The following is a 16,316-nucleotide window of genomic DNA, read 5'->3' on the forward strand; positions in this document are numbered from 1 at the left end:
AGTGTTTACTTTTATATACAGATATGCAAATACACTAAGAATACATCTAAACAAGCCCATATAAAGGCCTTATGGAATTCAAACTGTCAGTATATACATGTTAAAATTTAGTTCTAGGAGACACCACTGAGCGTAGTGAAAACCAGACTAGGGGGATAGTAGGGCACATTAATTAAAAGTCTGGGTTATAATATCAAATTCAACTGGGTTCATTCCTCAGCCACTGCTCTTTACCTATGACCTTAGGCAAGTTAATTCCTTAAACATTGGTTTCCTCAACTGCAGAGAGAATCCATACCTCATATGATTAAATAAGATATACTGGATACAAACCAGTCAATAAATGTTATTACTAAAGGCTTTTTTTTTACATAAACATAAATTTATTCAATGCAAATATTGTAATTCCTTTTTTTAACCATTTTTATTGAAGTATAATTTGCAATTTTGTGTTTTAAGTGTGCAGCAAAGTGATTCAGCTATATGTATATATATATTCTTTTTCAAATTCTTTTCCATTATAGGTTATTACAGGATATTGAATATAGTTTCCTGTGCTATACAATAGGTCTTCTTGTTTACCTATTTTATGTATAGTAACGTGTGTATGTTAATCCCAAACTCCTAATTTATCTCCTCCCTCCCATTAAACCCTTTGGTAACCATAAGTTTGCTTTCTATGTCTGAGTCTGTTTCTGTTTTGGAAATAAGTTCATTTGTATCATATTTTTAGATTCCACACATAAGTGATATCACATGGTATTTGTCTTTTTCTTTCTGACTGACTTTACTTAGTATGGTAATCTCTAGGTCCATGCTGCAAATGGCGTTATTTCATTCTTTTCTGTGGCTGAGTAATATTCCATAGTATATATGTACCACATCTTCTTTATCCATTGCTCTGTCCATGGACATTTAGGTTGCTTCCATGTCTTGGCTGTTGTAAATAGTGCTGCAGTGAACATTGGGGTGCACGTATCTTTTCGAATTAGAGTTTTGTCTGGGTATATGCCCAGAAGTGGGATTGCAGGATCATATGGTAACTCTACTTTTAGTTTTTTAAGGAAACTCTATACTGTTCTCCATAGTGGCTGCACCATTTTACATTCCCACCAATGGTGCAGGAAGGTTCCTTTTTTTCCACACCCTCTCCAGCATTTATTATTTGTAGACATTTTAATGATGGTCATCCTGGCTTGTATGAGATGATACCTCATTGTTGTTTTAATTTGCATTTCTCTAATAGCTAGTGATATTGAGCATCTTTCCATGTGCCTGTTGGCCATCTGTATGTCTTCTTTGGAGAAATGTCTATTTAGGTCTGTTATTACTAATAGTCAAATATTTTGTGGCAATAAACATATTTCCAAGTAAACAATATTTTCTCATCCCAGATTGTAGCCAATTTACAGAAACATATTAAGCTCTTCTGCTATATTTATGAAAGGGATAATTCATTTTAAACTTAGATATACTCTAGTGCTGCACATGCATAGAAGCACGCCTATATCATGCATGTGTATGCTCTCTCTCTCTCTCTCTCTCTCTCTCTCACACACACACACACACACACACACACACACACTCTTAACTGGAACTGTTTTCTTTTTAAACCAAAGAATTGAAAGAATAGCCACTTTGGCCTCATTCACAAAATATGCATTAATGTGGTCAAACCTGGTAATTTTGTGAGCTATCCTCATTTGGGACTTTTGTCATGGAATTGAAATGCTTTTCCTTCTCAAATTGGTTCTCCACAGATGTCTTGTAAAAAAGTCGAGAGCCAACTTTTGAGAGTGATTTGACAAATTAGGCTTCTGCTTTTAGTTTAGCTGGGGATAATATAGTTTTTTAGTTAACGCAAATGCAAAGCATCTCCTCATTTCTTGACCTGCTACTTTGATCAAAATGTCAAGAAGCTGCTTAAAAAATAGTAACCTAAGGGTTTAGGAATGGGCTTGCCATATTGATGTGGAGTTAGCAGGAGGTACCATAATGTTAGCTTTATCATTGTTATATTACTTTGTTCTATAAGACTCACTGATTGATATATTAGAAAGTTAAGGCTTTGTCACAAGATAACTATATTATTTTGCTAAACACAAGATTCATTTGGTGAAAAAAATTAGTATCAATCAGCTTGACCAAATGGGTTACTCAGGTTAGACAAAACAGTAACTTTGGTAGCGTTTGGATGAAGTTACCTTTTAAATCAGCTTTCAGTTTAGTGTTTTGTTCAAAATTCAGATTATTGGACCCTACTTTGACTCAGTGAACCAGATTTCTTAGAGTTCCTCAAAAGTTACACTTTCTGGAGCTCACTGTAAAGCCTGAGATCCTCTGCCTGAGACCATATACTAATATTTGAGTGCAAAGTGGTATTTTGTGGGATAGCAGAGAAAAGTTTTGGATTAATATGAGAAGTCTAGATATTTGTCTGGGTTCTGCCTCTTACTGGTGGTTTGATCATGTGTAATCATTTAACCTCCCTGAACATTTTTTTTTTCATGTTTACCCGTTAGGGTTATTATAGGAAGCTGATGTGATAAAAGCACTTTTTAATCTTCATGCTATCATATAAGGGAAAGATAGCATTATTATTATGGTTATAGTTAACGTAAACTCTTTAAATAATAATCTAACTGACATAACAGAGTTTTCTTTTCCCATATAATGTTATACATTAAAAAATAATCTAGGTGTCAAAATTAAAAATACATTAGAGAATGTGATCAGGGTGGAAACCAAGCAGTGAAGGCAGGCCAGCATCTCAGGTCTGAGTTGGACCTGGACTGATTTGAGCAAATGAAGGAAGTGTTTTGAAGCCAAGTGGAACCGAATGAGGACAACAACAGGGTACAAAGAAATTAAGTTGCATTGAGAGCAGATGGAAAATGAATGCCTTTGCCTAAGTCTACCTACCAAAGATCTAGAAGACATAAAGACAACAAGCTGAACATAAATCAGGCATGGAACACTACAGCTGGAGCAGTATGCTGGACCCTGGAATGCATAAAAGAATATGAGACCATCTTTTTTTTTTTTTTTTTCCACATTAAGCCAGGGTATGAGCTCTTTAGGGCACTGAGTCTGGTTCTTGACCCCCTTATCAATAACACTTATTAAAAATAAAATTAGAAGGCAAGCACCAATGTAAGAAAATTTTTGAAAAGTGTAACTTTGGATCAGAGGACTAAAGGCTGGAGAGAAAAAATAAAGAATCCCTCCTGTGAATATTTTTTTTACTGAAGGGTGAGCCTGAAATAATGTCAGGGTATTACACAATCCTTTAGCTTGTCAATCAGTTGCAAGAAAGGGGTCACTCCTACCCCCTCCAGATCTCCTGAAATATCAAAAGATATTTATTCAATCATTCATTTATTCAACAGATGTTTTTGGAGTACACTTTACTGTGCTAGGCAGATACTGGAGATACAAGAAGGAGCAAGACAGATATAATTTGTGCTCTCAGGGAGCTAAGGCTAACTTGTCCCATGCACCATGTGCCTACTGTAGATGGTTAGCAAAAGTGGCCACAATGACTTCCCTCCCTACATCCACACCCTTTTGCAATGTGACTGCAGCTCCATCAATAGGTGGAGTCTGTTTTCCCACCCTTTGAACCTAGAACCTGTGATGGCCATGAGAACAAGCCTGGACTAACACAGATGATGGAAGATGAGGATCCATGAGGAGCTAGCCATTCTTGCTATGGCCACCTTAGATCAGCTGGCTGACAGCCGATACGGCAGCTCACCACAGAGTGAGCCCAGCTAAGACTGGAAGAACTGTCTAGCCCAGCCCAGCCCAGCCCAGCCCAAATTACTGATCTATAGAATTGTAAACTAAATAAATGTTTGCTTTCAGTCATTAAATTTTGGAATGATTTGTTATGCAGCAAAAGCTGACCAAGTAGCCCTTAGCTTTGTAAGTATGACTCCAAGTTTATCTTGGGCACATAATTTTCTTATATGATCAAATTACCTTGATAACTGCCAACTCTCCACTTGACTTTGCGTTGCATGGACATGATCTCAGTGTACAGTTTCAGAATACAGACACCCTGGGAAGGTTTGATATTGGATCTCTGATCTGCAGAATATGAAGTTGACTAATGTGCTTGACATGTGACACATACAGTACAACATATTTCTTGGAGAAAATACAAATACATAGATAGACAGGACATAAACATCTACAATGATACAGACAGCAGTTAAACAGTTAATGCAAATCCAATTAGCTTTGTTTCCTAACATGATGGTTCATGACTTAAAAAAAAAAGAAAAAAAGAAAATAACACCTCCCTGTCAGATACTGAATTTGTAAACGAATCAATGACCTATAGACACAGCCGTAAAGTCTCCAATTTTTCCCCCAAATAATTTTATTATTTTGATATATTAGTGAAAAGATCACCAAAGACTTACGTATTGTTCCAGATGTCTGTGTGTAACTGCCTTGATTCTAATGATGACACCTCAGTGGAGATTAGTGAAAGGGATATTTGATTTATCTTAATTTTCAAATATGTCAGAGTGTCTTTTCCTCTTTTCCTGGCATCCACTCTTCTGTGTCCAGCTCTCCCAGCTGGGCGTTTTGGGAAAGCAGCCAATTCCAGGGCTAATGTGTTTCTGCTGTTATCTGACACTGATGCTGCTTCACAGAGGCAGCAATGAAGATAAGCTCCATTTGGATGTATTTTTAAAGCAAACCTTTTAGTTACTTAGACCAGAGCTTCCCCAGTTAGCTTCCTTTCTCCTCTCTCTGGCTGTGCAAGAACCACACACGTGGCTGTGAAACTGCTGGATTTGTAGGGGAGTCAAGGGCAGTGTCGGGGCAGCTGAAGGACACTCATGCTGAACTCAGGAAAAACACTCCACCAGACAAGCTGGGAGCTGTACTTCCAGGAAAGCAAGGCAGGTGAAGGGTTCTGAGAGGATCAGATATGACAAGAGACCTCGGCAGTGGTACAGGGTACAATACCAGCAGCCACTCCCCAAAGTGCCTGAAAGGAGAGGGAGGGTATAAACAGGTGCTTAAGGAGAGAGAACGAATCCTTTACAATGGCCATCGTTTTGCTCCAATGGTAAATATTTTAACCTTAGTTTAGGACTGAGGGTTTTAAGTTGCATTCTTTAACGTATTATCTTCAGGTTAGAGAAAAATCTATTTAAATTCCTACCCTCTTTAAGTTATTCACAAGATTTCCAGAATCACTGAGAAGGAGAGCTGCTTAGTAAAAGGCGCAGGCTTAGAGGTCTTGATGTGAAAAAAAAAAAAATTAAAGAAGCAGAGTAGAAAAACTGTTCTTTCTGGCTTTTGTTTCTGAAATGGAATTAGAAGTGAGACATAATAAGTTAATAATTTCCCTTTGGTTGGAAATAGGCCTGCCATCATTACCTCATGCTCCCCAGGGCTTGCGAGTTCCTGGGTTCATTTTAACATTATTTAATATCAAGAGTATGAGGATTCATGTCGCCATGGCAGATCCTTCTGGGCCATATTACATTGGTCCTGTGGTCAATTAGAAGGGGTGAGCCCTTCTAATTGGGCTGGGTTGGGTGGGTTGGGTGGCAGTAGTGGCCGTCACAAGGGACAGCGAGGAGTGGGGAACAGGAAGCAGAGAGGAAGCAGCTGCATCCTAAGGGAACCAGGCTCTCTCTCTGGCTCCGCGACTTGACTTCCTGATGATTTTTAGGGAGACATCTGTCCCCACTGTTCTGCTCCCTGACCCTAGAAACTTTACCTAAGATTCTGACATGAGGATTTACTTTCACAGGGAGTTTGAATTTGAGTTCTGTGTTATAAAATTCCACAGGCTGTGATTTTTGGATGCTGGTACCATCATTCAGAAATTTACTTACTTAAGTTAATTTTAATAATTTAACTTTAATTTAATTTTAATAATTCAGTGACTGATTTACTTTACAGGCCAGACTCCAAAATTTCCAAACCAGTGGCTTAACAAGGCAATATTAACTTAGAGACAGATTTTTTTTTCTCTTTCCTCCTTTTTGATTTCTCATGTGATTATTCTGTTGTGTGTAAACCTTGTATCTTCTGTGCAGGCTCCCATCTGTTCTCTTCTGTGCATAGGGATATATCTTCCAACAGATAGTCACTCCTCATTATACTAACTGTTAACTGACTGTTAGTCAGTTAACAGTCAGTTTGCAACTGACTGTTGCAAAACTAATTTAGTTCTAATAATTAAGTAATAAGTTTGATGTTTTCTCTAGAGTTCAGGTATAAAAATTTATAAATCAGTGGCTCAACAAAGTTAAGGACGGGCCATTGAATCCTCTTTTCTCCTTTGGTGTGACAGTGAGTTGCTGGGAACATCGTCACCCATCACTACAGTGGGCAAAGTGCTGACATTTTCTCTGTAACCATAGATCCAGAGTAGGACTGGCTTTTGAGAAGTGACAGGGACATTGGAGTGATATGCATGAAACACCTAACATTGGGGGGAATGAGAAGAATTCTAGATTAAGATCACTTCCACAATGTGCTGAAGTCATTAATTTTGCATAGAAGCAAAGGCTGTGAAGATAGTAGATTTTTAGTAGATTTATGGATATCTGATTGGAATGTCTCTATATCTGAATGCATATGTACAAAATACATAGAGCTCAGCCTCAATCCCCTGGTTACTGATCCTTTTCCAGTGGATTCAAATCTTGGCTTTTAAGAAGCTCTATAACTTTTCTGTCATCCCCAGGAGGTACACCCAATCCTAGAAGCTGCCTACCTGATGGTTAGTCCTATCCACTGTGTTGGCCGTGGAGGGGAGGTCTCTGGTGTTCTGACGCATTCTAGTGGAGTTTTGCTGCTCAATGGTGGAGGAAGTTGGGATGCAGAACTCTCTGAAGCATCGTTTGAAGTTTTCATCCAGAAATGCATAAAGGACCGGATTCAGGCAGCTGTTTGTGTAACCGAGAGCAATGCAGAAGTGCCATGAAACAGTCTGGAAAGTAGTTTCTGGAATTGTGATCAAGGCTTTGACGATGACGTAAATGTGAATGGGGGTCCAGCAGACAATGAACACAGCCACAACCACCAGCACCATCCTGGTGATTCTTCGCAGGTTCCGATCCTTTTCTTTGGAGCCAGAGAGCATGCGGACGCTCTTGAGGCGTAAGATCATCAGTCCGTAACACACCGTAATGACGAGGACAGGCATGATGAAAGCAAAGATGAAAACACAGATTTTCAGCAGGTTCTCCCAGTACCAGGTTGGGTGAGAAAATGTTAGTGTACAATCTATGGAACCTAGAAGAGAAGAATGATAAGGAAGAACTAGCAGCAACTTTTAATGATGTCATGAGGTGTTACGATTGCCATTTTGCTCTCTAATTTATCACCTTGACCTGGGTTAACTTCTGGCTATTACTACACAAGCCAGAAAAGGAAGATTTAAAGAAACCATGGAAGAAACTCAGTTCTCTCTTGATTTTCAGGAGAGTTATTTTTTCCAGATACGTCATTTAGGTTCTCCACTTTGATGACGTTAAGCTTTCATTCAGTCAACAGTTATGAATCTCTCACCGTGAGCTAGATCCTCTATGGGGTCTAGGCTGATATAAAAATATAATCACTGTCAAGATTCTCTAGGGGTTTCCAGGTAATGGATGTCTTCACTTCATTTTCTGGGTTTTTTTTTTTTGGCCACCCATGTGGCTTGCGAGATCTTAGTTCCCCAACCCGGCCACCACCGCAGTGAAAGTGCTGAGTCCTAACCACTGGACCACCAGGGGATTCCCTTAACTCCACTTTTTGATGGGTGATGTATCATTCTGAAGTGAAGTCTAAAAAGATAAATTTGTCATGTAGGCAGCCACTTGCGATTTTAAAACAAGCCTCCACTTAATGTTCTTTGGGTTTAAGCTCTAATTACTCTTGAAAGAGCTGTGTTCTTATTTTCCTGTCATTTTGATGAAGTAAGTGCAGAGAAATCAGGAACCAATAGATTATGGTTTATCTTCTCTTTCAAATGTTTACTGGACTTAAAATTATAGGGGAAAATTCCTATTTCAAAATATTCAAAACTATTTTGCTAAAAAGAATCATTAAAATTACTGTTTGTCTACAGCATGGGACCACTCCATAATTTCTACTTGGCTCATGACTTCACTAACATATCTATCTATATTCTCTCTATCCCTCAGGCCTGCAGCCGTACTCACCTTGCCGGTACTTTGTTGTTGCCATGAACATCACAGGCAGACCAATGGCTGAAGAGAGGATCCAGTTGCAGATGTTGACGATCTTGGCATTGCGGGGAGTGCGGAAATCCAGGGCCTTGACGGGATGGCAGACTGCGATGTAGCGATCAATGCTCATGGTGCAGAGGGTGAATATGCTGGTGAACATATTATAGTAATCTATGGAGATCACAATCTTGCAGAGGATGGTTCCAAATGGCCATGTTCCCATTAGGTAATTGACACTCTGGAAGGGCAGGGTACTGGTTGCTAGGGCATCTGCCAGAGCAAGGTTGAAAATATAGATGTTGGTGGCAGTCTTCATTTTGGTGTATCTAAGAGATGAAGGAAGAGCAGTGGCACCACCAGAAAAAAATAAAACCATCAGGGTGAAATGTAGTTAAGCTTTCAATTAAAAAGCAAAAACTAAAAAACAAAAAAACAGAACAAAACAAACCCCCCCAAAACCAAAGCAAAAACAATTGCAAGGATTAGTGGGAAGCATTTGAGATTAGATACAGAGGAACTCTTTCACAGTACTAGATTGGCCATTTATAACCACGTGCCTATGGGCTATATATATACCTTCTCTAACTATCAGTTTCATTATCTGTAAAAAAGTTATAATAAGAGCTGCCATACTGATTTATTGGTTTATTTGCTTTTTAAAAAAATGTGCCGGACACTGTGATAGGTGTAATAGACACAGGGAGGGCTCAGTCAAGCATCCAGACATGGGGTAATAATACATTTTAATTCTAAATATATGAGAAAAATTTCAGCTATCTAGTTAAAATTACGGAACAATGTAATCGTGCAAGAGTGTATGTATATGTAGGTGTATACACATACACATGAACACACACACAAATATACAGGCTATTATGGGGTCATAGAGATGAGGCAAAGGGAATAGTAGGGGTATCATAAGGAAAGAAGGAATGCATCTTGAGCGTGTACATGTGCAAGTTTAATCTTACAGTTGGTAGGAGTAGGTCATTCAAGACAGAGAGAAAGCTCGAGCAAAGGCAAAGAGGTGAAATGGCATGATGTGTATGTTTGGCACTGAAAGAGTAAAAATGCCAGCAGGAATGACCATGAATCTGATAGGGGAGGAATATAGAGGCCAGTTCATAGAGGGACTTGTATACCATGGTAAGAAGATTAGACTTTATCCACTTTGTGATGGGGAAGCTAAGGTTGTTTGTCTTGTTTTTATTATTTAATAACTTTATGGAGGCATATAATAAAAGTATACAATTTGATGTTTTGCTATATGTACACACTTTCGAACCCATCACCATAACCAAGAGCAGGGATTGGCTTGCACACTCAATTAGACTGCACCTGATTTTGTAAACAGTTCTATTGGTACACACTCACACCCATTTAATTCTTCTTATCTGTAACTGTCTTGATGATGCAATGGCAGAGTTGAGTAAGAGACTATATGGTTTGCAAAGCCTAAAATATTTACTATCTGGCCCTTTACAGCAAAAAATGCCAACTCTTGATCAAGATGATGAACATGTCAATCACTCCCCCTTCAATGCTTCCTTGTGCAGCTCTCTAATCCTTCCATCTTGCCCCTCCCTGCCTTGATCCCCACTCCCACTGTTCTATAGGCAATTACTGATCTTGATCTCCTTTCTGTCATTACAGATTAGTTTTCATTTTCTAGACTTTTTATGTAAATAGAATCACCCAATATGTACTCTTTTTTTGTCTAGCTTCTTTCACTCAGCACAATTATTTTGAAATTTATTCACATTGTTGCACTCATCAATGATTCATTCTTTTTTATTGTCCAGTGGTATTCCATTGTATGGATATGCCATAACTTGTCTATCCACTCACCTATTAATGGGAATTGGGTGGCATCCACTCTTTAGATATTACTAATTAGCTGTTATGAACAGTTTTGTACAAGTATTTGCATGGACTTATGTTTTTCTGTCTCTGGGATAAGTATTTAGGAGTGTTATGTGTCCTCAAAGCCGCAGAAATTAGAACTACCAAGTAGAAGACAAACAGGTATGACGAGACACTAATGAATTATATCTGATGGTAGAAGAATATCTAGCAAATATATTGTCAAATTGTCAAATATATTTGACACTCCACGTCTATCTGCTCTGCTGTTGGTAACAGGACCTCAATTTCACTCTAAGGAGCTACTCATTTCCCATTCTCAGTCCATGTACTTTGTGATGGGCTCCATTGCTAGTTCAAGGCATGAAGATTTAAAGTGAATGCCCAGCAATGGTCTCATGTTTCAACTAGAGCCAGTGAGATTTTGGGGGGACTTCTGGGGAAAGAGTATATTAGTTTTAAATAATTAAACCTGAGAGGATGCAAGGTATGTAGTTGTTGGAAGAGCCTGTCTGAAAATGGATTTAACCCAGAGCATGTGGATCTGAGAGAGTGAGAGAGAAACCCATGCCTAAATCCTGCATGATGTAAAGGCACACGTGACACTTCCCAGCCAGCAGACCTTACATTTCACGTCTTATCTTTAGCAGAATGCTTTATGTCAAATAATCAGGTTCTTTACTGTCAGTTTATGACTCATCATACTTTTAACATTTTCTTCAGGCTCATCTTAGCACCAGGTACTTATGGATGTATGATTGTTTCATTAAAAAAAAAAATCCTTTCCTCCCCCAGAATGAGACGTTTGTGAAGCAAAATTAGGTTAGGTTTCCACATCACAAAAGGAAAAGTGAATATTTATCTATAAAAGCTATGTCAATTGGCATTTTACAGGAATAATGCTGTTTTTCTCCATTTATCCAAAGAGCTTTCCTCTAAAGATAGCCAGTATTCATATCCCAATTACTTACCCTCTGAATCACAGCAACATATGAGAGAGGTTTCAGCAGTTTCCAAAATATGTGGAGGAGAATAATTATACAAGACTAAAGGTTTGGGAATTCCACTTGCCTCTGGCATATCTCCAAAGCCTTCAATCTGAAGGGATAGTCTGACCAGAAAAGGGGTCATGCAGTCCAGCAAACATGGGCTTTTCATTCTGTTCTGTTCTGATGTGGTGGCATGAACATTGCTCCAGGAAAGTTACAGGAACAATCAGAGTCACACTATAAGTTATAGGAGTATACGAACCAGAGTTAGCAAGCATGCCGAAGAGGTGAGCGGAGGAAGGATTACCTTTGGGTTCAGTTTACCTGGGTGGGTCTGAGTAGAACTCCTGGATGTCAACACACAATCCTTTTTCCATCTTTTGTACCTATGAGTTCTTACTGTGTCATAGATGAGTTTAGTGGCAAAGTGGGCAAAACAAACTGGGAGGGATAGGTGACACGTTCTCAGAGTGTCTCACCTGTACTACAGGACCTTTTTGACATTGACTGTTCCTGCTATGCTCACTGAATTAGATCTTTTCCTCTAGGCGGTGAGCCAAGCTATTTTTTCCTTTCTAGTTAGCCCACTGAAATTTTCCTAGTATGTATTTAAAAAAAAATTGTTCTAAATGACCGAGTAGTTTATTTACTATATGAATCCAAATGAATTACAATGCAACTATTAAAAAAAATATTCTTCTCAGGACCTTCAATGCTTGACCCGTTAGAGTGATTTTATGAAGCCTCCAGATGCTGTGTTGGGGAAGAGGCATTATAAGCCCATTTCATTGGCAGCTCACCTATTCTCCTGTGTTCCATACATACCTTTGGTTTGTAAGTACCCTTCCTTTTTTGTGGTTATAATTCCTATTTATCTTCAGATGCATTCTTCATTCCATTTCTCCAAATATTACCACTTACCAAAACATCATTGATTTTTGACCCACTGGTGCTAAATGAAGCCAAACTGAATAAATTACTCTTGTATACCAATGGGATGGGCTTTGCAAACCTTTTGTTGTTGTTGTTCTATTTTGTTTTTGTGTTAATTCTTGAATTGTGATGACCCTATCTCTGTCCAGAAAAAAAAAAGACCAAGGATGCTTGAAAAGAGGAAGAAAGTATTCCAGAATCCAGCCTGTCAGCTCTGTACCCCATCATGTGCTTCACATGGCTCTCTACCTATTTTAGGAGTTCACAATAGAACCAGCTGGGATGTACAGAAGATTTTCACCTCTTTTTGGGCTGATTTTCTGCCCTTTCATGTTTTACCAAATGGAGGTTTTTTTTTTTTTCTAATATCAGTGAAGAAGAAAGATGTCTAACTCAGTAAGGATTCAATGAGCCCCTTTTATATGTTCAGCATTGTGCTGGGAAAGATACCTTTTTCACATCTGTCATGACTTTTATATCCACTTACCCTCACATAGAGAAATTCACATTTTTAATGGAGAAAAAAACCTACTTAGAGTGCTGTCTTTAAATACTCATGATTAATTGGATAAATCCAATGAAATAAAGGCACTTGTCCTACATTTCAGGTTATTATTTAGATGAAGAAAATGGTCACATTAGTACCTACCTGAATCTCTCCTTTATTATCCATTCCATTCTGTTGTCTCAGGCAAACGTACGTGCGTGTGTGTGTGTGTGTGTGTGTGTGTGTGTGTGTGTGAAAGAGAGAGAGAGAGAGGTTGAAAACAACCAAAACCTATGATACATTCTCATTAGGTATTAACACAGAAAGAGACCATATATTAGTTTATTATTCTCTGTTATCTTCTCAACTAGCTTAGTGGCGGGAACAGGGGATTTCTCACTTTGCTATAAAATATTCTAAAACATTTTACTTACATTTATTTCAAAGTGGTTTCTGTGGTCAGTGACCAAATTTCCAATGAGTTTATACTAGCAAAAGGAGAAAGTAGTATTCTGAGACCTCTGAGCCCTGCAGTCAGAAAAGTGATTATTGTTTACTAATTTGTCTCAGAAGAGAAGACAGAGAGAGGTTTACAGGAAATTAAACAGAGAGGCACCTCCTTCCAGAGGTCAATTACCTCTTTCTGTCTCTGTGCCACCGGAGTGTAACAACCATCAGAGTCTTTTTCGTTGAGTGGTACTCTTTTTTTTTCATCCATACTGCCTTTTTGTTGTTGTTGTTTTTCTCTATATTCCTACTTTCCTCCTACTCCATGTCCCATTAATGAAAATTCATGAAAAAAATAGCCTTCGGATGGAACAAGAACAAAAATCTGCTTTCTTCAAGCAGTGGATGAACTTTATAAATAGAAAATGCAAAACGAGTAACGGATCATATTTTTATTTTCGCATTTGGTGCTAGAAAAAATCAGAATAAAATGTGTGGCTCCTTTTAATAATTGCATAGAATTCTAATGGCACTAGAATCTAATATACTTCTATTGTACTGAATCCTGCGAACCTCATCATTTCATTCTCTTTTGGCTTCCAATTTGTCTATTTTCTTCTTTATTTTTCTTATTTTGTTGCATGCATTTTTGTAAGGCTCTTTAAATCCTCTTGTTAGAATTGGGAACTGGGGTGGAGGATGGGGAAAGAACAGGCCCACACATCAATGGAGAGGGAAGGAAATGAAAAGAGAGACTCTTCCATTATGGTCAAGAGACTTCGCTTGACCTTTGTTTGCATTACACCTTTCGGAAGTGCTTGTTTTCTGCTTTATTTGATTTCTGAAAATTTTATATACTTCAGGATATTTATTTCATCAGAAGTTTATATGAAAAAAAATAATGTTTTTTCCTTGATTCCTGTATTCTGTGATAAATAAAATTTACCTATTATAGAAACATATTACCATGCTAAATCCTCTGATGTACGTAATCATAATTTGGTGAAATATTCTTATCTGTGACTTTAGATTTTTGTTTCCTGAAATATAGATTTTTATCTCTTTAGACCAAATTGCTTCAAAAACAGCATCAGAATATCTGTCTCAGTCTTTTGCTTCTTAGATAACAATGTTTTATTTTTATTCTAAAGGCCTGGTTCTTAAAATTTAGAAATACTTTAGGGACTTCCCTGGTGATGCAGTGGTTAAGAATTTGCCTGCCAATGCAGGGGACACAGGTTTGACCCTGGTCCGGGAAGGTCCCATATGCTTTGGAGCAACTAAGCCCGCAAGCCATAGCTACTGAGCCTGTGCACCACAACTACTGAACCCACGTGCTGCAACTACTGAAGCCCGCACGCCTATAGCCTGTGATCCGCAACAAGAGAAGCCAATGCAATGAGAAGCCCATGCACCGCAACAAAGAGTAGCCTCAGCTTGCTGCACTAGAGAAAGCCTGTGAGCAGCAATGAAGACCTAACACAGCCAAAAGAAAAAAAAGAAATACTTTAGCTTCCAAACTTGGGAGTTCTAAGAGAAAAGGAAATTCCTTTTATTTTAGGATCTGAAAGTTCTGAATGTAAAAAATAATCAAAGGTGCATTACCACTAACATCAAATAATAATATATCCCTAGGTATTTCTTTAATATTGAAGGAACAAAAGAGAAAACTTCAAAATATAATAAAACAATTCTACCAATGTCAATATTAGAAAATTGCTTTTTGAAGAAGCTCAAGTGTATGCTGTAGATTATAAATTTTTAGAGAGAGTAGACTATGAGTAGAATTATTATCTACTGCACTTAGTGCAACAAATTTAAGATTTCACCTATACTTTTTGTGATGATGTACGTATAATCACTCAATACAAGTATTATATGAAAGATAGCATGAACAGAAAAGTTTAAAAGCTATAATTAGGGCTTCCCTGGTGGCGCAGTGGTTGAGAGTCCGCCTGCTGATGCGGGGGACGCGGGTTCGTGCTCCGGTCCGGGAGGATCCCGCATGCCACGGAGCGGCTAAGGCCCGTGAGCCATGGCCGCTGGGCCTGCGCGTCCGGAGCCTGTGCTCCGCAATGGGAGAGGCCACAGCAGTGAGAGGCCCGCGTACCGCAAAAAAAAAAAAAAAAAAGCTATAATTAACTTATCCATTCAAAACAGAATCCAGCACAAGATGCTCACCAGTAAATGGAATTGAATACAGGAAGAAGGGTTTGGATTATAATTATTTTTCTTTATGATAAGATGAAACCACCTTTTTTTTTTTAGGGAATCCGTGGCTTTTGAAGTAAACAGGGAATATTCCTTTTTGCCTTGTCATTTTGTTGTCAAATTAAAAAGAACTTTGGTCATAGAAGGTCATGGAATGATGAGAAGTAAGACCTGAAAGGGGTTTTCAAGACCACACAGTCTGATCACCTTTTTTTTCATGGTGGAAGAAACTAAGCACAGAGAGACGTACAAATGTTTGAGACCTTTTCCCCCCACTTCCCTAAGCTTCATTTAAAACAGAAATGTACCTTCTGTGCTGTAACTGCATTGTGGGCCATGTGTATTTCTGGATGTTCATTGCTGATATACTCAACCCACTGTGTAGTTAAAGCAAGGTAGGCATGCAAAGCGTCTTAATCTTCTTTTCAAAGATGCCCATGCTGGGAATATCTTGGGAATTTTGAGATATTTTCTCATTATATCGAATGTTGTAACAGAATCATATTTTTTAAAGGAGAATTGAGTTTGCTCCATTTCCTTTGCTTTACTCTTTGACAATCCATGATTTAAGCCTATCATTTCTATGTAGTTGACACACAACCTCTCTCTCAAGTTCCATGACTACCTTTCCAACTCTCTTTGGGACATCTGTAATCTGCTATTGACTTTTCAAATGCAATACTTGTCAAAGTGTGCTTATTCTTTCTTACCCCCCAACAACAACACTACCATCACCATCAGCACAATCAATAATAGCAAAATAATCAATAACATCGTTGAAGAAGATGTAACAAATGGAGAGTTGAGATAATTAGGAAGACAAAAGTTAATTAAATTTTTAGAAATAGGGAGTAGAAGGGGAAGGGTGAAATACGACTCCCAAATTCTAGCATGGAAGAATGAACAGATGGCAATATCATTGTTTAACAGAGAAGGAAGAGAGGAAAAGCAGTTTTGGTGTTGATAGAAAGTTCAGTTTTGAGTGTACTGTGTTGTGGGACAAAAGGAAAATGACTATCAAGTACACAAATATATGTTTGCAGTTCAGCTGGAGCAATATTTATGTCATCAGCCTCTAGATGTTAATTCCAGTCAGGCAAGTGGATGAGACTGCCTTTTTGTATGTTGCAAAATGTGAAGTCAGAGAAGAACAAAGTTCCATAAAGGGAC

The 16,316-nt window shown here is 38.3% G+C and overlaps 1 protein-coding gene across 4 annotated transcripts in view; it reads right to left on the bottom strand.

Moving 5' to 3' along the window:
• The window catches only part of OPRM1 (opioid receptor mu 1), a 161,009-nt gene that overhangs the window by 118,951 nt on the left and 25,742 nt on the right, over positions 1–16,316 (bottom strand). For 2 of the 4 annotated variants that reach the window (XM_027083054.1, XM_027083046.1), the window contains exons 2-3: positions 8,190–8,542; positions 6,755–7,275 (exon numbers count right to left, since the gene is read on the bottom strand). In XM_027083054.1, the coding sequence (XP_026938855.1) occupies positions 6,755–7,275; positions 8,190–8,542 (874 nt within the window). Of the gene's footprint in view, positions 1–3,983; positions 4,093–4,795; positions 5,039–6,754; positions 7,276–8,189; positions 8,543–16,316 lie in introns of those variants that run through there. The other 2 variants (XM_027083037.1, XM_027083030.1) reach the window with 2 other exon arrangements.

This window comes from Aethalodelphis obliquidens, unplaced genomic scaffold (genome assembly GCF_003676395.1).
Source record: "Aethalodelphis obliquidens isolate GAN/ISIS:26980383/991018 unplaced genomic scaffold, ASM367639v1 scaffold3, whole genome shotgun sequence".
NCBI classification, from domain to species: domain Eukaryota; kingdom Metazoa; phylum Chordata; class Mammalia; order Artiodactyla; family Delphinidae; genus Aethalodelphis; species Aethalodelphis obliquidens.